The following is a 23,777-nucleotide window of genomic DNA, read 5'->3' as shown; positions in this document are numbered from 1 at the left end:
ACCAACCCAATCAAGACCAGCCCAGGGATGACCGGGCTAATCAGAGACCAGCTCCGCCTGCTTGAGGAATTATCAACATGATTTCGGGAGGCCCCACTGATGGAGATTCCAACCGAGCTAGGAAAATGAATAGTAGAAAATTAGTAAATATGGAAATCGGCAATCAAATTGTCCACAATGACCCGACCCTATCTTTTGGGCCGAAAGATCTGAAAGGGATTTCTAACAACCATAATGATGCACTGGTGATAAGGGCCATGGTCGCAAATTATGATGTAGCCCGGATATTCGTGGATTCAGGAAGCTCTGTCACCGTCCTATTTCAGGAAGCAATAAATCAAATGGACTTGGGGCAATACAAGATAGAGCCAGTCATAACATCACTCTTTGGTTTCACAGGTCATGCTATCCGACCTGTGGGGTTGGTGCATTTACCCCTAACTCTGGGTAAGAGCAACATCCGCAAAACCAGGATTGTGAGTTTCATTATTGTTGATGCTTCATCTGCCTACAATGTCATATTAGGCAGACCTGCCATGACCACTTTCATGGCAGTTGCGTCAGCCCTGCATCAGAAAATAAAATTCCCGGTGGGAAATGAGGTCGGTGAAGTACAAGGGGATCAAATTATAGCTCGCAAATGTTATGTGGAGGAAGTCAGAATAGAGCAAAAAGTGGCCAGGACTGATAATATTGACAGACCTGGGCTTTCTGGCATGGAAAAAGTCAACTTGATAGAGGACACATCTGTCACTACTGAAGAAGAAATTGAGGAAATCCTGATCTCACCTCCCTCTGGAGTGGTAAAAATTGCTCGCACCCTTGAAACACGATTGAAACAACTGCTACTGGAATGCTTGGAAAAAAATAAGGATGTTTTTGCATGGTCAGTTTCCGACCTAGTAAGGGTACATCGAGAAGTGGCAGAACACCAGCTCAATGTAATAAAGGGTTGTCGCCCTATCATTCAAAAGAAACGGCACTTCGGTCCTGAAAAAGATGCGGTAATAAAAGAACAAGTAGACGAATTACTCAGAGCTGGACATATTGAGGAAATATATTTCCCGACCTGGTTGTCTAATATAGTTCTGGTGCCAAAATCTTCTGGTAAATGGCGTATGTGTGTAGATTTTCGGGATCTGAACAAGGCATGCCCAAAGGATTGTTACCTGTTGCCCAGAATTGATCAACTTGTTGATTCAACAGCAGGTCACGAGCTGCTCAGCTTCTTGGATGCATATCAAGGATATCATCAAATCCCACTAGCTAAACAGGACAAGGATAAAGTGAGTTTTGTGACGTCAACAGGAACATATTGTTACATGGTCATGCCGTTTGGGCTAAAAAAATGCTGGGGCTACATACCAAAGGTTGATGGACAAAGCATTTGAGCAGCAAATCGGCAAAAATATCGAGGTCTATGTAGATGATATCCTGGTCAAGACCCGAACTACGGACCAGTTCATTACCGACCTAACTCAAACTTTTCAGACTTTGAAGCGCTATCAGCTTAAGCTAAACCCCAGCAAGTGTACTTTCGGAGTCCGATCTGGAAAGTTTCTTGGTTACATGGTTACAAGAAGGGGAATCAAAGCTAATCCCGAAAAAGTCCAAGCCATCATTTTTATGAGCTCCCCCAAGAACATACAGGAAGTACAGAGGCTAACGGGTAGAATTACAGCACTGGCCCGATTTATAAGTAGTTCAGCAGATAAAAGCCTCCTTTTCTTTAAGGCATTACGAAAGACGAAACATTTTGAATGGAATGAGGAAAGTGAAAATGTAGTAGCCCGTAACCAAAATCAGTAATTGAGGGATTAATCATAATTACTTGGGTAAAGTTCGGAAGCTCCGAAGGTGAGTTCGGAAGCACCGATCAGGATCGGAAGCTCCGAACAGGATCGGAAGCTCCGATCGATATTACGTCAGGCATGACGTGTGGCAAGATCGGAAGCTCCGATCACCCCTATCCGGAATCAACAAGTGATATTTTGACACGTGGCAGATCAGGATCTTTGGAAGCTCCGATGGCAGGATCGGACGTTCCGATCGAGGATCGGAAGTTCCGATCGTTGTCTATAAATAGAAGGCCGAGGCTTCACTTTCATTTGCCAATTCCGAGTTCTCCTTTCCATTCTAGTCCTTTTGGAGCTGTTCTAGTCTTATTAGGCTTGGTCCGGAGGTCGGCGAGGCATTCGGTAGTCGTAGCGGAGTTGTGCCCAAGTTCTGGAGGCATCGACATCAAAGGGCTAACGACGGACGAAGGTATAGCTTTTGCTTCCTATAAATATTTAGGAGTATGCAATAGCTTAATTAAGGCTATTAGAGCGCTTTAATGATAGTAGTATCATTTGGCAGTGTAGAGCAGACTATAGGTGTGGACCTAGAGTTGGTAAAGCTTGCACTGTTTTGAGGTACGAAAGTACTGTTCGAGATATCCTGACTGAGTATGCATGTATTATGTGACTGCATGATTTATATGTCATGATATTATGCTGCATTCATTTGCATCTTGTTGTATCTCTTTCGAGATGTCTGTTAGTAGGGTCGTACACTATCCTGTTAGTGGATGGACTTCCATCGATTTGGGTTCGGCGTATCCACGGTTATCTCGGTATGGGAGCCACCTCCTGAAGCAACGGCACAGCGTGCTACATACCAGGGCCCGGTCTGTCTCTGTTATCTGATCCTTGACCTCGAGTCTATAAGGAGCTCACTTTGCATGCATGTATACTCATACTCTCGCACTAAGCGTTTTATGCTCACGTCTCGTACTTTGTATTTTCTGGACACCCTATTCCATGGGGCAGGTTTGCGATTGGACGAGGAAGGTGGATCCAGGAGGGGCTAGTCAGTGGTTGGCCAGCTGGAGCTTCGCTTAGGTTTTATTACTGTTGTTTGGGTTTATACAGCTATTCGATTTGGTTGTATATTATTGGATAAATTACAGATTCTTTTATTTGGGATTGTATATTTTGTTTTTGTATTCCGCAGTTTTATTCTGATATCTGTTTAATTAAGTTAAATTGCATGCATAAGTTCTGTTCAGTAGGTGATCCGGGTAAGGGTCACTACATTTATGGTATCAGAGCATGCAAAAGAATTCTTGGGATTTAGTCTCATCTTGAGGTATTTTTGTAGATGTCAAATCGTGACGACCAGAGTTCTCATGGCATTTTTGGTGGGCGTTGGGGTGATGCCGATCGGGAGCCTCGGCGAGAACGGCGTCATCGTCACCATGACGACGAGCGTTTCACTGTGCGTCGATTCTTAGCTATGGGTCCTAAGCCCTTAGTTGGAGGTGAGTCTCCGGAGGATGCGGAGAACTGGTTAAACCGCATGGAGACGACTTTTCAGACTTTCCAATGCACCGAGGAGCAGAAGGTGGAGACCCTTGGCTATCTTCTGGATGGGCGTGCGCGCAGGTGGTGGAGGTTTACTTATGCACCTTTTGTTGCGGCGAGAGGAGTGGTCACCTGGGCCGAGTTTCGCACAGCTTTCCAAAAGCGGTATTTTCCTCCTGCACTCCGTCAGTCAAAGGCAGGCGAGCTAATGAGTCTGCGACAGGGAGCCATGTCTATCGATGAGTATCAGCAGAGGTTCTTTGATCTGCTATCCTATTGCCCCGAGATTGCTGATAGCTCAGAGATGAAGTATAATCTGTTCCTTCAGAGCCTTAACCCTGAGATCCATGACCGTGTGGCGGTTGGCGATGACATGTCTTACGAGGGTTTGGTGAGCCGTTGTCACCAGGCGGAGGATAGCATTCGGCGGAACAAGTCTTTCTCTCAATCGAGACCTGCTAGTTCTTTGGGTCCCCGTGCCCAAACTTTCAAGAATTCTGGATCTTCTTCTTCCTCTGGTTCTGGAGGTGTTGTCCGTTACGGTAAGAAGGACAAGTGTGATCACTGTGGGAAGAACCATCCATCCGACAAGTGCCGTAGAGCTTCTGGAGCTTGTTTTCGTTGTGGAGAGACTGGTCATATCCGGAGAGATTGTCCACTGTCTGGGGGAGGAGGTTCTTGTTCTGGTTCAGGATCGGGTTCTCAGGCCACCGTACAGCAGAGGTTGCAGGGACAGTCTGCTGGGAGTTCTCATTTGAGGCCACGATCTTCTGGCCAGGTGTTTGCCCTGAGACATGATCAGGCTATGGAGGAGAATGAGAAAGTCATCGCAGGTACATTTTTGCTTTTTGGTATACCTGCTCTTGTACTTATTGACACTGGTGCATCTCATTCCTTCATTTCTGCACGTTTTGTTAAGAGGCATAAGTTACCATGCATTGCACTAGACGTAGTGATGTCTATTTCTACTCCGACGGGCCAATCTGCTTTGGCTAAGCGTCTAGTGATGGGTTGCCCTTTAGAGTTCGAAGGAACATTCTGTTAGCAAATCTCATGGTCCTGGCGATGGACGACTTTGATTGCATTCTGGGAATAGATATGTTGACTACCTATCGAGCTTCAGTGGACTGCTATCAGAGATTAGTACGCTTTCATCCAGAGGGGAGTGAGAGTTGGTTTTTCTATGGTGAGGGAGCGCGACCCCCGATGCCTTTGGTATCAGCTTTGAGAGCCTGTTGAGCTCTAGAGTCTGGCGGGGAAGGCTACCTTATCTATGCAGTTGATTTGTCCGCTGAGATTATTGGGATAGAGAGCATTCCTGTTGTGGATGAATTTCCAGATGTGTTTCCTGATGAGATTCCGGGTTTTCCTCCTGCTAGGGAAGTCGAGTTTGGCATAGAGTTGATGCCGGGTACTTCGCCTATTTCTAGAGCACCGTATCGTCTGGCTCCGTCAGAGATGCGTGAGTTGAAGAATCAGCTACAGGATCTTTTGGACAAGGGGTACATTCGTCCTAGTGTATCTCCTTGGGGAGCTCCTGTTCTCTTCGTGAATAATAAGGATGGGTCGATGCGGCTGTGCATTGACTATCGGCAGCTGAACCGAGTCACTGTGAAGAACAAGTATCCGTTGCCTCGTATTGATGATTTGTTCGACCAACTGCAGGGCACATCAGTTTACTCCAAGATTGACTTGAGATCTGGGTATCATCAGTTGAGAGTCCGTGATCAGGACGTAGCCAAGACTGCATTTTGTACTCGCTATGGGCATTACGAGTTCCTAGTGATGCCATTTGGTTTGACTAATGCGCCGGCTATATTCATGGATCTGATGAACCGTGTCTTCAGGGAGTATTTGGACAAGTTTGTCGTGGTCTTCATTGACGACATCTTGGTGTATTCACGTAATACGGAAGAGCATGTTTCTCACTTGCGGTTGGTACTACAGACTCTTCGAGATGAGCAGTTGTACGCCAAGCTGAGCAAGTGTGAGTTCTGGATGGATAGAGTGGTCTTTCTTGGCCATATCATATCCAGGGAAGGTATTTCTGTTGATCCAAGCAAGATTGAAGCGGTACTTAATTGGTCGCGTCCGACGACAGTTGCTGAGATCCGTAGTTTTCTGGGTCTAGCAGGGTATTATCGTCGCTTCATTCTGAACTTCTCTCAGTTAGCTCGACCGTTGACGCAACTTACCCGCAAGGGTGTGGATTTCGAGTGGTCCTCCGAGTGCGAGGAGAATTTCCGTGAGCTTCGACGGCGGTTGACTTCTGCGCCGGTGTTGGCATTACCGTCAGGATCTGGAGGGTATGTAGTTTACACGGATGCTTCTCTTCAGGGGTTAGGCTGTGTCCTGACTCAGAATGGGCATGTGATCGCATACGCTTCTAGACAGCTGAAGCTTCACGAGGACAACTACCCAGTCCATGATTTGGAGTTAGCAGCCATTGTGTTCGCTTTGAAGATCTGGCGTCATTATCTGTATGGCGAGAAATTTGAGATCTTCACCGACCATAAGAGTCTCAAGTATTTGTTCACTCAGGCGGAGTTGAACATGAGGCAGAGACGTTGGATGGACTTGCTTAAGGACTATGATTGCGAGATTAAGTACCATCCGGGAGCTGCTAATCTCACCGCTAATGCTTTGAGTCGCAAGGTGCGATTATCCGCACTTCAGACTTGTTCGATGTCTAGTGCGATCAGTGACTGTTGTACTTCAGGTTATACCTTCAAGCATAAGAAAGGTATGTAGAGTATCCAGATGTTTGCGATATTATCTGAGCCAGCCTTGTATTCACGGATCCGAGATGCTCAGATGTCTGATTCGAAGACCCAGCGTTTAGCTCGTCTAGCTAACGAGGGTAGCTCGTCTGGATTTCATTATCAGTCAGATGGCTTTCTGTGTTTGTCTGGTAGGCTTGTGATTCCGCAGGATGAAGAGTTGCGAGAGGAGATTTTGTCTCAAACGCATCGCACTAAGTTGAGTATTCATCCTGGGAGCAACAAGATGTACAAGGATCTACGTACTCGTTTCTGGTGGAAGGGAATGAAACGCAGTGTTTATCAGTTTGTTTCAAGATGTTTGGTGTGTCAACAGGTCAAGGCAGAGCACCGACGACCTGGAGGATTGCTTCACAGTCTGCCTATTCCTGAATGGAAATGGGAGTTTATCACTATGGACTTTGTGACCCATTTGCCGGTATCCCCGAAGAACTGTGATGCTATCTGGGTTGTGGTAGACCGACTCACCAAGTCAGCGCATTTCATTGCCTATAGCCGAGAGTACTCTGTGGATCGCATGGCACGGATGTACATTCAGGAGATCGTCCGACTTCATGGAGTGCCTGTGAGCATTGTCAGCGATCGGGACCCCAGGTTTACTTCTAGATTCTGGGGGAGTGTTCAGCGTGCGTTGGGTACTACTCTCAGTTTGAGTACAGCCTATCATCCGGAGACTGATGGTCAGTCAGAGCGCACTATCCGTACCCTAGAGGATATTCTTAGAGCGTGCGTCATGGATTTTGGTTCAGCCTGGCAGGATCAATTGCCGTTGATCGAGTTCGCTTACAACAACAGCTATCACACTAGTATTGGGATGGCACCTTTTGAGGCATTGTATGGGCGACGTTGTCGTACTCCACTCTTGTGGGAAGAAGTGGGGGAGAGACAGGCTGAGGGACCGGAGTTTATCCAGCAAGCGATAGACATTGTTGATCAAATCAAGAAACGGATTAAGACTGCACAGGATCGTCAGGCCAGCTATGCTAATATCAAACGTAGGCCTTTGCAGTTCGAGGTCGGGGAGAAAGTGTTTCTGAGAGTGTCACCTTTCCGCAAGATTCTCAGATTTGGACTTAAGGGCAAGTTGTCTCCCAGATTTATCGGTCCGTTTGAGATCTTGGAGAGCATTGGCGATTTGGCTTATCGACTAGCTTTGCCACCGCATCTATCCAGTATTCACGACGTGTTCCACGTATCTCTGTTGCGACGGTATGTGGCGGATGAATCTCATATTCTGCAGCGGTCTGAGGTTCAGGTAGACAAGGATTTGACTTATGTTGAAAAACCTCTTCGTATCCTGGATTATAAGGATAAGGTTTTACGGAACAAAGTCATTCCTTTGGTTTTAGTTCAGTGGCAGCGCCGAGGCACTGAGGAAGCTACTTGGGAGATCGAGGACAGGATGCGCAAAGACCATCCTGAGTTGTTTTGATTTCATTCTTTAAGTTGTATTCAGTTGCAAACTCTGTAAACGTTTGATTCGAATAAAGAATGTTTCTGATTTCTGTTTTTGCATTCGGTACTTAAGATCTGATTTCGAGGAAGAAATATCTTAAGTGGGGGAGAATGTAGTAGCCCGTAACCAAAATCAGTAATTGAGGGATTAATCATAATTACTTGGGTAAAGTTCGGAAGCTCCGAAGGTGAGTTCGGAAGCACCGATCAGGATCGGAAGCTCCGAACAGGATCGGAAGCTCCGATCGATATTACGTCAGGCATGACGTGTGGCAAGATCGGAAGCTCCGATCAGGACCGGAAGCTCCGATCACCCTTATCCGGAATCAACAAGTGATATTTTGACACGTGGTAGATCAGGATCTTCGGAAGCTTCGATGGCAGGATCGGACGTTCCGATCGAGGTTCGGACGTTCCGATCGAGGATCGGAAGTTCCGATCGTTGTCTATAAATAGAAGGCCAAGGCTTCACTTTCATTTGCCAATTCCGAGTTCTCCTTTCCATTCTAGTCCTTTTGGAGCTGTTCTAGTCTTCTTAGGCTTGGTCCGGAGGTCGGCGAGGCATTCGGTAGTCGTAGCGGAGTTGTGCCCAAGTTCTGGAGGCATCAACATCAAAGGGCTAACGACGGACGAAGGTATAGCTTTTGCTTCCTATAAATATTTAGGAGTATGCAGTAGCTTAGTTAAGGCTGTTAGAGCGCTTTAATGATAGTAGTATCATTTGGCAGTGTAAAGCAGACTATAGGCGTGGACCTAGAGTTGGTAGAGCTTGCACTGTTTTGAGGTACGAAAGTACTGTTCGAGATATCCTGACTGAGTATGCATGTATTATGTGACTGCATGATTTATATGTCATGATATTATGCTGCATTCATTTGCATCTTGCTGTATCTCTTTCGAGATGTCTGTTAGTAGGGTCGTACCCTATCCTGTTAGTGGATGGACTTCCATCGATTTGGGTCCGGCGTATCCACGGTTATCTCGGTATGGGAGCCACCTCCTGAAGCGACGGCACAGCGTGATACATACCAGGGCCCGGTCTGTCTCTGTTATCTGATCCTTGACCTTGAGTCTATAGGGAGCTCACTTTGCATGCATGTATACTCATACTCTCGCACTGAGCATTTTATGCTCACGTCTCGTACTTTGTATTTTCTGGACACCCTATTCCATGGGGCAGGTTTGCGATTGGACGAGGAAGGTGGATCCAGGAGGGGCTAGTCAGTGGTTGGCCAGCTGGAGCTTCGCTTAGGTTTTATTACTGTTGTTTGGGTTTATACAGCTATTCGATTTGGTTGTATATTATTGGATAAATTACAGACTCCTTTATTTGGGATTGTATATTTTGTTTTTGGATTCCGCAGTTTTATTCTGATATCTGTTTAATTAAGTTAAATTGCATGCATAAGTTCTGTTCAGTAGGTGATCCGGGTAAGGGTCACTACAGAAAAAGCCTTCCAGGACTTGAGGGCTTACTTAAAGCAATTTCCTGTGTTAAATAAGACTATCCAAGGGGAAGAATTGTTCTTATATCTGGCGGTGACCCCCCGAGCAGCCAGTTCAGTCCTAGTCAAGAAGGACGGAATAAATCATCAGCCTGTGTACTTTGTGAGTCATGCCTTGAAGGGAGCTGAACTCAACTATTTAACGCAGGAAAAACTTGCCTTAGCTTTAGTTATCACTGCGAGAAAATTGCGTCCTTATTTTTTGTCACACCCTATCACTGTGCTCACCAACAGAGTTCTGGGAAAAATTGCAGCTAATCCAGACGCATCAGGGAGACTTATCAGATGGATTACAAAGCTGAGTGAGTATGACATCAAATTCGAGCCCCGGACAGCCATAAAAGCTCAAGCCCTAGCTGATTTCTTGGCGGAGACAGTACAACTAGAACAAGAAGAGTTATGAAAGATTTTCGTAGATGGGTCATCATGTCAGTCCGGGTGCGGATCTGGAATTGTGATCATCTCACCTTGGGGGGAAGAAACTAATATTTCAATCAGGTTAGACTTCAAAGCCTCAAACAATGAAGCGGAATATGAGGCATTATTGCTTGGGCTCAAAGCAGCACGAAACTTGGGCATCTCCCGAGCTAATCTGTATTCCGATTCCCAATTAGCAATCCAACCGAGCAACGGGAGATTTGAATGTAAAGATGGGAAGATGTTGAGGTATATCAAAGCATTAGACAAAGCCAAAGAAGGGTTCACCGAGTTGAACTTAGAGCTTGTAACGCCCCAAAATATATTTACCGAATTAATTAGCAATTGAAATAATTATTGAGTTGACGAAATAATTATTATTGCTAATGAGATTATAGAGTGTATTTACAAATACACGTGTCATTTAATCAATGAGTTTGATTATTTTTTAGAGATCTTCAATATTTGGCATTTTGGGATTAATTATTGAGATATTGAAATAAAAATAATTATTTATGCCAGATAACTTAATTTGGAAGAATATTTGACCGAGTGGACTGGTCAGAGTCTAAATTGGATTTAGTATTTAATTGGGAAAATTTTGAGTCCAATTGACTGGTCAAAGTCAATAATTTCAGAAATGGTATTAATTGATGTTGGGTGTGTGTATCAGAAAAATATCATATTGGAGATTAATTTTACCATTTGAGTATCTAATAAATTGGTCTGGATCAGGAAATTATCGGGTTACTATAAATAGAAAACAACGTGCGATGGGCATCATAAAAGCAATCACAGAGTTTTGAATTTTTCCCCAATTTTCGTATTCACTGTAGCAGTCCCACGTTTTCCATCGCCGACTGTTCACCGGAGCTCAGATCAAAGATCCGATCGGTCACTTTGTAGCCAAAATCAAGATGAAGCTATTGGTGTAAATAAATTGAAAATCCGACGGTTGGATCTTTGGGAAATGGAGTTAGAGCAGACGGGTTCTGCACAGAATTCGGTTTCGCTGTAGCAGTCCACGTTTTTTATTTTTCCGGCCATTCACCGGATCTTTGATCAAAGATCCGAACGGTGAAGTTGTAGCTAAGATCAAGAAAAATCTATTGGTATAAAAGAATTGACAATCCGACGATTGGATTGCCGGGAAATCGACAAAGAACAGACGAGATCTGCGCGAGTACTGTTCATCATCTTCCTCGGTATGATTTTCGCGATTTGAGCTCGTTTTTGTTGGTTTTAAAGCTAGTAATTGATTAATTGAGTTGTGAAAAACATTTCCCAAGCTTATTGTAGCATTTTTGGTGAAGGAATCGAGCAAATCGAAGCTTTTAAACTTCGCCGAAGTCGGCTCATTTTTCTCCGATCCCGACCGCGTCAGAGCTCCGTTCCGGTCATGGCTTATATGGTTGGAATCGTCTCGTTGAGCTCGACAATCCTGCCAAATTTCATAATTTTTGGAGCAGTTTTGACATCACCGCCGTCTTCTCCGATTTTCCCGCGACCTCCGGCGAGTTAATCATTTTTTATCGTCTCGACGTGATAGATCCAAATATCCAAGTTTCGAGTCGAGATTCGAAACAGTGAAGCGGTGAGAACGCGATAAAGTTAACGAATTATTGGTCAAAGTTTGACCAAAGTTGACTATGGTTGACTTTTGTATATTATGTGATTTTTTGCAGATTGAAAGTCAGTCGAGGATATTTTAAGGCAGAGATCAGCAGTTTAGGGATTGGACTTTTCCAGACTTGAAAAATTGAGGTATGAGCTGATGTCGATTTCTAAGGGAATGAATACTCGAGCGAGTTTGAGATTCTTGAGTTCCCGATTAAAATCACATACTTGCATGTTTATTTGATTATTTGATATTGAATGTGAATTTGAATTATTTAATTGATTTTCAATATTACTTGAAAGACATGAGTTTGTCTATATGAAATTGTTTGAAGTAAGTGACTTATATATTCGATTTGAAAAGCATGAGATTTCTTATTTGAATTACTTCAATGATTTTCGATATTATATTCATGAGTTTGAATATACGAGTTGAATGTGTTGACATCTTCGATACATTGATGTCTGAATACACAGATTTATTATTTTCGATTCGATTAAATTGCATTTGATTCATATACATTCATCTTGAGCCAAATTTCTTAAATTTTTAGATGGCTGAGTTGCCTAGATTCGAATTAGACGTTTGGGAGCTATATCGAGTGGCCTGGGATGTTGAGTTTCCCCAGTGTCAGCATACTCCTATAGTTGCGCCAAAGTCTAGAGGTTTGAGACGCGTAGTACCACCCCGAGCGGGAGCGTAGGTGTGTTAGTTGCGTGATCTTGACCTCGGGATCCCAACCGATTGTCCGATATTCCCTTGATTATCTGATTTGATAATCCCGATTTTTAAACACATGCATTTCATTGGCATTTCCATTGAAGAATTTGAATTTATATTATGATTTTAATATACTTACTTGATATTACATGTTACGTCGCTTTTACTGGGATTTTATTCTCACCGGAGTTATCCGGCTGTTGTCTTGTTTTGTATGTGTACTTGACAAAAGGTGGGGCAGGAGCTAGTCAGAGTCGACGTGGTTAGCTTGGGATCGAATGATAGATGTGAGGCGTCGATTTAGAGTCGAATAACTTTTAGAATTCGGTTATTTATTGAAGCGTGCTTTTATTGTTGATTTATAATACTGCATGTATTTTTATGCCCCGATTATTCTTAGAATTGATGTACGTCGAAGAACGAGTTAAATTGATTTTTATAGTTGAGCCCGAGATGATCTCGCTCGAGCCGAATATTTTTCTACCGCTTGAGCGAGGCACTGTTCTTGATTTTAAAAAAAAAAATTGGCTCATTTATTTATCGATGGTTGTTTTACTATTTGAGATTATTTGATTAGAATCGAGGTCCTCACATTAAGTGGTATCAGAGCGATAAGATTCTTGGATTGATTTAGAAGTGAGTGAGCGGGGTAGATCGAGTCCGCATGAATTTATTTCTTTCGCATGTGATTGATTTCAGTGTTTGATTACCTGAATTACATGCAAGCATGCTTTACTGATTCAGAATTATATGTTTACATGATTATGTGAATTGATTTTTTTTTCTTAAGCATGCATTATATGAAAGAGTATCAGAACTGATTCGAGTTGAGAATTTGTAAGCTCATGCGATTACATGAGTATGATGATTAGACGATGATCGAAACTGAGTTGATTATTTTGATATTTCAAGATTTGTGCTTACGTGATTATTTGAGATAATAATTGTGAAGTCGATATGGTTCAGATAGCTAGAAAATTAGATTTGATTTGTGACGAAAGATTGCTTGCTCCGGAGGATTGGGATTATGATAAGAAGTTGAGGTTTATGAATTGTTGAGCAGGATTAGATTACAGGAGATTTTATTTATGACATTCTGAATTGTTATGTCTTTGTCATGATTAATTGTATCTCCCTGTTGAGCAAATAATTTTATGCTCTCGAAACTGAGAATCAGTATTGATGAAAAATGAGATGATCTAGAATATGATTATATGATATCTATTCTTGAGGATATTAAATTAAAAACCACTCGAAGTTTATTGTGGCATAGATTGATCAAGGTAAGAGTTGATATTTTAATTCTTAGCGATGATTGAATTGAATCGTATCAGATGAACCTCAATACGGAACAGAGATAGAACTCCGATATTAAGAATTTCAGAATTTCAGAATGAGATCAGATTTGAGCAGCGATTGTATTGGAATGGTAAGAATCCTCGAGGTAAAAATTCTATTGATCTTGACTTGTCGATGTGAAGAATTTGGTGTACGTTTTGAGAGAGTGTTGTGTAATACTCTGAGATCAAAGCTAGATGTTTGCAAACACCCATTCTGAGTAGATGATTCGATTTATCAGAGATGATAAGCTTGAATTTTGTTTGATATCAAGAGATTGAGTAGAAGTGAATTAAGATCTAGATGTACTCAGTAAGGACATTTGTTGATTATGTTTTTTGAGTTGATGTTTATGTTTATAGCATTATGAGATTGATATATGATTAAACAGATTGTATCCGATTGTTTGGATCTATTGTGATTAGATTTTGATAATAGATTGAATTATTGGGAATTGATCTAATTTTGCGATATTTTTTAAAGTTATTTTTGAATGTAAGAATATCAGCACTCTTATGCTAAACTTTTGGGATGATTAGGATTAATTGAATATTTTGAGAATTCGATTAGATCTCAATCGATGATATTGAGATTTTATTGATGTATCCAATATTGTTCTTTCGAGAATGATACTTTTATTGGGTCTTAAGGGAAATTGTATGAATTTCTAGTATTGAAGTGGTTGAGGAGTTATTGTGATTGATATTTTGGAAAGAGACGAATTTAGAAATTCTTTTCGATAGAATAAGAGGTTGATATTAGTGTTTTTGGAAAGACACCGAATTCAGTTACAATTGAGCCTTCCTTCGATTAATCTGAAGATTCTTGAATCCTATTTTAGTTATGCATCCTTGATTCGCATGACTTTGACTTCGATAATTATTTCCATTTGGCATCGATTGAAATTCCGAGTTTGAATTTCCGAAATTCGTAATTCTTGAGAACTTGAATTTTCTTTCTGGATATTGATATTGATTCGGGAGAGTTTCAATTATTTGATTCTTGAGTGATCTAGATTTATTTGATTGGGACATTCGAATATGCCTTAGGACTGAGTCCTAATCGGTGACTGCGTGCGGATTCCTTGTGAGTGAGGCCACGTTGACAACCATGATTTTGGTTTGTCTTGTTATTGGGCATGATGTCGTACCCGTTGACGGGTGATCACGTGATTTTATTATTATTAATAGATTGGCTCGCATTCCTTGTTCATGGAGCCCTGATTTGATTCACTCTCCCTTAATTGAAAAATGCAAGTGAGTTGTTTTCACTTAGCAAGGATTGTTGTTCGGAATTCACTCGATTTGATAATAATGATTTGAGCGATTTTCGTGATATTAATTTGATTCTGACTCTGAGAGTCAATGATGATTTGAGGTATATCTTCAGTATATACGATTTTGTTGGCTCGTAACTAATAGAGATTGATACTATTATCTGAATTTCGTGGTTGACCGATCCAGATAACGATTAAGTCCGAAGATAGTTCGATTTTTGGTATGTTGGGTGAAATTTTGAAACAAATTTGTAGTGGATTTGAATTAGGGTTTAAGAATATTTCAGATGATTAAGAAGAATTGATAGGATTCACTCGATGAAACAGTGGTAACAAAATTATCTTATGAATCGTTGGTTTTTGTGATGATTGTTTTGGGAATCTATGGATTTTGCGGTAAATTTTTCCCTTCTTGGATTAAGAGCAGAATTTTGAATTTAGAATTAAGATTGGAGTCTCAGTGTTAGTAGAGATGTTTGATCTCGTTTTTTTAGCATTCGATTTTGATTGCGTGAATTACTACACTTGGGAACAGAAAGAGAAAATAAGAAGAAGAAGAAGCTTGAATTAGCGAAACTGGTACCGAATAAGTTCCAGAGCAGACAGATGTATACCAAAGTTTTGTTCTTTCAATTGATGAGATTAATCCGATGTTGTTTTCGATTTTTGATCAGATGAGATATTTTGGCATTGAATTTTGGCCTGTTTGATTAATTAATTGATTGATGTTGGAAGAATTCGATGAGAATTTTTGAACTTTTGATTTTGATTGTCCCATGATTGCGAGAACACATTGTGACTCGCAGATGATTGAGTGATCCTATGAAATGACAGCGAAGAAAGAACTTTTTGATATTGAATTTTGGGATTGTGCAAATTTTTTATTGATCAAATTTGATTTTAAGACATTGGATGAATGTTGTCTGATTGACATAAGTTTCCGTTGAATTCTAAACTGTGTATTGGGTTTAGATTGAGATTGATTGATTGAAGATTGAATTGTTGACTTGTTAGAGGATTTCGAAGAATTCTTGGTTAATTCCTTATCAGCTGACAGACATCTAGAGCAGACTATTCAAACCTTTTGAGAGGATATTCTACGAGCCGTAGTGCTAGATTTTGGCACTAGTTGGCCAGATTCATGACTTTGATTGAATTTTACGATTTGAACTATTATCAAAAGAGTTTAGAGATGACTCTTTTCGAAGCGATGTACGATGAGTACTACGAATTTTTCTTATTTCGAGAATGATGTTCTAGAGTACATCAGCTGTAGAGTCAGATTTGACCTGATATTGTCATAGATGTCAAAGAAAGTGATTATGATTTCGAATAGAATCAGAACAGTGCGAGACAGATGTGTCAGAATTGTAAGTCTTGATTCAGACTTTAATAAGGGAACAAGATTCGTTCCTTTGTACTTTAGAGAGATTAAACGGAATTGAATGAAACTTTGAACTACTTTGATTGATCGATAACCGATGACAGATACAAAGTGAGTACCAAAAAGAGGAGTAGTTCTAGAACAATTTCATTCTAGTTGTTTCAGTACGATGACTTATATAAGAATCGAAGAAGTCATTTGAAAGCTAGAACAAGATTTGAGATATATAATCTGAATCTCTTTATTGCAATAAGATTGAGTACAGATTCTTTCGGATCTCTATCTGATGTGCTCGGATTGCATGCGATTTCGAGGACGAAATCAATTCTTAGAGGGGGAGAATTGTAACGCCCCAAAATATATTTACAGAATTAATTAGCAATTGAAATAATTATTGAGTTGATGAAATAATTATTATTGCTAATGAGATTATAGAGTGTATTTACAAATACACGTGTCATTTAATCAATGAGTTTGATTATTTTTTAGAGATCTCCAATATTTGGCATTTTGGGATTAATTATTGAGATATTGAAATAAAAATAATTATTTATGCCAGATAACTTAATTTGGAAGAATATTTGACCGAGTGGACTGGTCAGAGTCTAAATTGGATTTAGTATTTAATTGGGAAAATTTTGAGTCCAATTGACTGGTCAAAGTCAATAATTTCAGAAATGGTATTAATTGATGTTGGGTGTGTGTATCAGAAAAATATCATATTGGAGATTAATTTTACCATTTGAGTATCTAACAAATTGGTCTGGATCAAGAAATTATCGGGTTACTATAAATAGAAAACAACGCGCGATGGGCATCATAAAAGCAATCATAGAGTTTTGAATTTTTCCCCAATTTTCGTATTCACTGTAGCAGTCCAACGTTTTCCATCGCCGACTGTTCATCGGGGCTCCGATCAAAGATCCGATCGGTCACTTTGTAGCCAACATCAAGACAAAGCTATTGGTGTAAAGAAATTGACGATCCGACGGTTGGATCGTTGGGAAATCGAGTTAGAACAGACGGGTTCTGCACAGAATTCGGTTTCGCTGTAGCAGTCCACGTTTTTTATTTTTCCGGCCATTCACCGGAGCTTTGGTCGAAAATCCGAACGGTGAATTTGTAGCTAAGATCAAGACAAATGTATTGGTATAAAAGAATTGACGATCCGACGGTTGGATTGCCGGGAAATCGACAAAGAACAGACGGGATCTGCGCGAGTACTGTTCATCATCTTCCTCGGTATGATTTTCGCGATTCGAGCTCGTTTTTGTTGTTTTTAAAGCTAGTAATTGATTATTTGAGTTGTGAAGAACATTTCCAAGCTTATTGTAGCATTTTTGGTGAAGGAATCGAGCAAATCGAAGCTTTTAAACTTCGCCGGAGTTGGCTCGTTTTTCTCCGATCCCGACCGCGTCGGAGCTCCGTTCCAGTCGTGGCTTATATGGTTGGAATCTTCTCGTCGAGCTCGACAATCCTGCTAAATTTCATAATTTTTGGATTAGTTTTGACATCGCCACCGGACACCGCCGCGTCGCCGCTGTCTTCTTCGATTTTCCGGCGACCTCCGGCGAGTTAATCATTTTTGATCGTCTCGACGTGATAGATCCAAATATCCAAGTTTCGAGTCGAGATTCGAAACAGTGAAGCGGTGAGAACGCGATAAAGTTGACGAATTATTGGTCAAAGTTTAACCAGAGTTGACTATGGTTGACTTTTGTATATTATGTGATTTTTCGCAGATTGAAAGCCAGTCGAGGATATTTTAAGGCAGAGATCAGCAGTTTTGGGATTGGACTTTCCCAGACTTGAAAAATTGAGGTATGAGCTGATGTCGATTTTTAAGGGAATGAATACTCGAGCGAGTTTGAGATTCTCGAGTTCCCGATTAAAATCACATACTTGCATGTTTATTTGATTATTTGATATTGAATGTGAATTTGAATGATTTAATTGATTTTCAATATTACTTGAAAGACATGAGTTTGTCTATATGAAATTGTTTGAAGTAAGTGATTTATATATTCGATTTGAAAAGCATGAGATTTCTTATTTGAATTACTTCAATGATTTTAGATATTATATTCATGAGTTTGAATATACGAGTTGAATGTGTTGACATCTTCGATACATTGATATCTGAATACACAGATTTATTATTTTCGATTCGATTAAATTGCATTTGATTCATATGCATTCATTTTGAGCCAAATTTCTTAAATTTTTAGAGGGCTGAGTTGCCCATATTCGAATTAGACGTTTGGGAGCTATATCGAGTGGCCTGGGATGTTGAGTTCCCCCAGTGTCAGCATACTCCTATAGTTGCGCCAAAGTCTAGAGGTTTGAGACGCGTAGCACCACCCCGAGTTGGAGCGTAGGTGGGTATGTTGTGTGATCTTGACCTCGGGATCCCAACCGATTGTCTGATATTTCCTTGATTATCTGATTTGATAATCCCGATTTTTAAACACATGCATTTCATTGACATTTCCATTGAAGAATTTGAATGTATATTATGATTTTAATATACTTACTTGATATTACATGTTACGTCGCTTTTACTGGGATTTTATTCTCACCGGAGTTATCCGACTGTTGTCTTGTTTTGTATGTGTACTTGACAACAGGTGGGGCAGGAGCTAGTCAGAGTCGATGTGGTTAGCTTGGGATCGAATGATAGATGTGAGGCGTCGATTTAGAGTCGAATAACTTTTAGAACTCGGTTATTTATTGAAGCGTGCTTTTATTGTTGATTTATAATACTGCATGTATTTTTATGCCCCGATTATTCTTAGAATTGATGTATGTCGAAGAACGAGTTAAATTAATTTTTATAGTTGAGCCTGATATGATCTCGCTCGAGCCGAATATTTTTCTACCGCTCGAGCGAGGCACTGTTCTTGATTTAAAAAAAAAAATTGGCTCATTTATTTATCGATGATTGTTTTTCTATTTGAGATTAGTTGATTAGAATCGAGGTCCTCACAGAGCTCATCCCCCGGGCTGAAAATATTAAGGCAGACCACTTGGCCCGCTTAGCCAGTGCTCTGAGTGACCGATCTGATCCCATTGTTGCAGGTCGGGAACTTGTTTCGCAACTAGAAACTCTGGATGATATTATAGCTCAGGTACCGGAAGGAGACTGGCGATATGATATGCACAAATATCTAATCAAGAAAGAATTACCAAGTGATAATAAGAAAGCAAAGGAAGTTAAGAGAAGGGCTCTCCGCTTTGTCATGATCGATCAAATTCTGTTTAAACGATCTTTCTCTCAGCCTTTGTTAAAATGTTTGGGTCCTGATGAGGCCAATTATGTCTTACGAGAAATTCAAGAAGGGTCTTGTGGCAGTCACCTGGGCAGTCTGGCCCTAGCTCAAAAAGCACTTCTGGCAGGATTCTTCTGGCCAACCATGCGGAAAGACTCAGCAGATCTGGTTAATTCTTGTTATAATTGCCAGAGACATGCTAACCTACAATGGAGACCTGCAGAATACATGAAGGCAGTGGTGGCCGCTTGTCTTTTTTATCAATGGGGGATGAATCTTGTAGGGTCATTCCCTGTTAGCACAGGGCAAAAAAAATTTTTGTTGGTTGCAGTCGATTATTTTTCCAAATAGGTTGAAGCCGAGCCCTTAGCCAAAATTACAGAGAACGAGGTGCTCAATTTTATATGAAAAAATATAGTATGCTGTTTCGGGATCCCTCGCAGGTTGGCATCAGACAATGGGAGACAGTTCTGTGGATCTAAAGTTCAAACATGGTGTCAAGAAATGAAGATCGAACAAGTTTTCACCTCTGTGGCATACCCGCAAGGGAATGGACAGGTCGAATGTGAGACCTCGTTTCTAATCAACTAATATCAGACAACAAGCGATATGTAAACAAGAACCCAATAATATTTTTTTTTTAAAGGAGGCTCGCGCCCTTGCCTAAGCCTCGCAACGCACCCGCGCCTAAGGCAGCGCGCCCGCGCTCTAAGTAAGAGCGCCCGCGCCCATATCTCGCAAAGAGGCCGCGCGCCCACGCCGTCCCCTCGCCCAGAAAAGTTAACGCACTGAAATAAACTCAATCAAACCATAAACACTTGCATTAAGAGTATTTGACATGCCAATAACAATACAAGTAAGGTTTAGGGAAGAGAAACATTCAATACGGTAGTACCTACATTGATTCTTGCTTACAAAACAATTACGAGAAGTTCGAATGACTAAACATGTTCGCAAAACATAACTAGGTTGACATGCTGATTCGACTTCTAAACGAGTCTCACTTCTATCTCTTGCTCTGGACGCTAACCAGGTCTATGTTGACTTGATCCTGCCCTTCCTATTGCCAAGTACACATACAAAACAAAGCAACAGCCGGATAACCGGTGAGAATGATAATCCCAGTAAAAGCAACATATCAAGTAATACAACAATAAACATGCTTCCAAGACAACAACACAATCAATAACAACGTAATGAAATGCATGTCTTTAAACCGGGATATCAAATCTGATAAACAAAGGATTGCTGCTGTGCTTTTGGGATCCCGAGGATGAGATCACGTGACGACTCACCGACTCTCCCAATCGAGGTGGTGCCATGTATCTCACTCCTCTAGACTTTGAGCAACTATAATGAGTATGCTAGTACTAGGCGCAACGACTACGTCCTAGGCCACTCGAATATAGCTTCCAAACGTCTAACAAAAGGGTTGTTCTGCCCATCGAAACAATAGTGCTGGCTCAATATGAATGCATATGGGAACAAAAGAAACTTAGCCATATAATTCATTCAAATAATCAACAAAATACAGGTTCCATAAACTAAAACCAGTATCGATGCAATATGTGATTTTAAGGGAAACTCGAGAACCAACTGTCCCGAGTATGCTATCCCGCTACGATGACTGCTTTTACCTTTCAATGTCGTAGATCCAACTCCGGACAAGCTACAACAAAAGATTGTATCAACAACAATACAACCTAAACAACAAAAAACGGTTCAAGGAAATCTCTTTACCGTTCTTCGTCCAACTCTCGACGAACAATGCTGCTAACATAGGGCTCGACAACTCCAACGAATCTGTACGAATACAAGAGTTGATCAACAACCATGATCACTCTCAAGCCAAGGCTTCAATCAATACAAGAACGATTCGAAAACCCAAAAACTCAAACCGACGGCATAACGGCTATAAACTGAGCAAACCGGAAACGCAGACAGCAGTTCAATACTGATATAACCTCATATCAATGCCCAAAACAACAATAACAAAGCAAACCCATCAATCTCAAAATCCACATTTTCGAAAATGGCTTCCAAAAATCATAACAAATCCGAACGTCGCTCTAATTCAAAACCGACAGATAATAAACGATCGGAACTCTGTCTAGAACAACATACTCGAATCTCGAACAATTCTAACAACATCCAAAAACTAGAATGTATCCGATCGTAGAAGAACTTACAATATAACAGAGCTCTCACTGCAGTGATCGATAATCTGCCTTCAGAAATAAATTCCAACGGCCGGATCGAGCTCGGACTGGATTTTGAAAGCTTGAAGAGGGTTTGAGGCGTCTCCAATGGTGGATATCGGTTTGGAGAGGAAGATGAAGACTTTTCCCAATCAATTCCAAGTGTAGATAATATATAAAATCCAATAATTGCGTTTTAGTCCCTGAAAAATCCAATTTTTGCAAAAAGGACCCTGATCAAAATCAAGTCGGCTCGTGAACTCTGTAATCTCTGATTAACTCAAATAAACTCATTTAAGATAAAAAAAAAAAAAAATGGGGCGTTACAATTCTTCCCCACTAAGAAGAGATTTCGTCCTCGAAATCAACAAGAACCACAACTCATAAGATAGAATAAAGAACTAAAGACAGTAAGAAGAACTCATGTCATCCGAATAACTCCGGAAATCGCTGTCTCATGTCAGATTCTGTCTCCCAAGTCGCTTCCTCGACGCCGTGATGGCTCCACTGCACTTTCACAAACGGAATCGACTTGGTTCTGAGTTGTTTCTCCTTCCAATCAAGGATCTGAATCGGTCGCTCAAAGTAGCTCAGAGTCTCGTCTAACTCGGCTTCGTCAGGCTGAAGAACATGAGAAGGATCTGGATGATACTTTCACAGCATAGAGACATGAAAAACGTCGTGAATACCAGATAAAGATGGAGGAAGTACAATTCTGTAGGCAAGATCGAATCTGACAGTGCCTCTGAAAGGTGAAATCTTCAGAAAGACTCGGTCTCCCTGATCAAAACTCATAGGTCTACGCCTGACATTCGCATACTTCGTCTGTCTATCTTGAGCTGACTTCATTCTGGTCTGAATGATCTTAACCTGCTCTGCCATATCTCTAAGCATCTCCGGTCCCAAATCTGGTGACTCGGACAATTCATCCCAAAACAACGGAGATCGGCACTTCTTACCATACAAAGCCTCAAAAGGCGCCATACCGATACACTCTTGGAAGCTGTTGTTGTAAGAAAACTCGACAAGAGGCAAAGAATCCTACCAACTAGTGCCAAAGTCTAGCACTACCGCTCGCAGCATATCCTCTAACGTCTGGATAGTCTGCTCTGACTGTCCATCGGTCTGAGGATGATAAGCTGTACTTAGATGCAATCGAGTACCAAGAGCCCCCTGAAGACTGTGTCAGAAGTACGAAGTGAATCTAGGATCTCTGTCTGAAACGATTGACTTTGGCACACCACGCAATCTCACAACATTGCTAACATACAACTCAGCCATCTGATCATGACGATACGTCATCCTGTACGGAATAAAACAAGCAGACTTCGTCAATCGGTCGATCACTACCCAAATAGCATCGCATCCTCGAATGGATCGTGGTAGCTTCGTGACGAAATCCATGGAAATGTGATCCCATTTCCATTCAGGAACAGATAGACTGTGCAACAGACCTCCTGGTCGCTTCCGCTCTGCTTTTACCTACTGACAATTCAAACACCGAGATACAAACCTCGCTACGTCGCTCTTCATTCTCTTCCACCAAAACTGAATTTTTAAGTCGATGTAAATCTTACGACCTCCAGGATGAATACTAAACCGACTGCAATGAGCCTCTAGCTCGGAGAATACGCTGTCTCGATTCCGAAATATCAGGAACAACAATACGGTTATTCACAAACAAAACATCATCTCTAACCTTGAATTCAGACTGATGCCCAGATCTGACTTTCTCTACTGAAACCTGAATGCTCGGCTCAGACTTCTGTGCTTCTCTGATTGCAACAAACAACTTCGGTTCGGCTTGAATAGCAAACACTCTGATAGTCTCCCTATCTGTTTCAAACTCTAACCCAGACGTGCAACAATCATCGATCAACTGAGAAACACCAATAGTAGAAAGAGATAAAGAACAAAGCTTTCGGCTCAAGGCATCTGCAACTGCATTCGACTTTCCCAGATAATACTTTATTTCACAGTCGAAATCCTTCAACAAGTCCAGCCATCTTCTCTGTCTCATATTCAGCTCTGCCTGTGAAAACAAGTACTTAAGGCTCTTATGGTCAGAAAATATCTCGAAAGACTCACCATAAACATAGTGACGCCAGATCTTCAGAGCAAAGACGATTGCAGCTAGTTCAAGATCATGAACCGGATAACGAGTCTCGTGCGGTTTTAGCTGCCTCGATGCATACGCTATCACATGCTTATGCTGGATAAGAACACAACCCAAGCCTCGGTTAGAAGCATCACAATAGACTGTGAAACCTCCAGTACCCTTCGGAATAAAAAGAATTGGAGCACTGGTCAGTCTCCTCTTCAGATCAACAAGCTAGCCTCACAATCTGGAGTCCAAACAAAAGGCGCATTCTTCTGAATCAGCTGGGTAATTGGCTTGGAAATAGAAGAGAAACCCTCGATGAAACGACGGTAATAACCAACTAAACCCATGAAGCTTCGGATCTCCGGCACT

General features: G+C 41.3%; 1 protein-coding gene across 1 annotated transcript; it reads left to right on the top strand.

Moving 5' to 3' along the window:
• The first annotated feature begins 77 nt into the window (after window positions 1–77).
• LOC140861115 (uncharacterized) lies at window positions 78–19,457 on the top strand. The gene is made up of 3 exons (XM_073264117.1): window positions 78–1,370; window positions 1,492–1,782; window positions 18,801–19,457. The coding sequence occupies exons 1-3, from the start codon at window positions 78–80 to the stop codon at window positions 19,455–19,457; spliced, it is 2,241 nt and encodes a 746-aa protein (XP_073120218.1).
• Window positions 19,458–23,777: the final 4,320 nt, after the last annotated feature.

Source organism: Henckelia pumila, chromosome 4, assembly GCF_033568475.1.
Source record: "Henckelia pumila isolate YLH828 chromosome 4, ASM3356847v2, whole genome shotgun sequence".
NCBI classification, from domain to species: Eukaryota; Viridiplantae; Streptophyta; class Magnoliopsida; order Lamiales; family Gesneriaceae; genus Henckelia; species Henckelia pumila.
The sequence above is the reverse complement of the archived record's forward strand: the minus strand, read 5'-3'. Positions and strand labels throughout refer to the sequence as shown.

Excerpts from the sequence above, each read along its gene's own strand:
- LOC140861115 (XM_073264117.1), top strand. The coding sequence starts at position 78 with ATGATTTCGGGAGGCCCCACTGATGGAGATTCCAACCGAGCTAGGAAA. Across the intron at positions 1,371-1,491 it reads GCTGGGGCTACATACCAAAG|ACTTTGAAGCGCTATCAGCT; the intron begins GTTGATGGACAA and ends CAAACTTTTCAG. Across the intron at positions 1,783-18,800 it reads GGAATGAGGAAAGTGAAAAT|TTGATTAGAATCGAGGTCCT; the intron begins GTAGTAGCCCGT and ends ATTTGAGATTAG.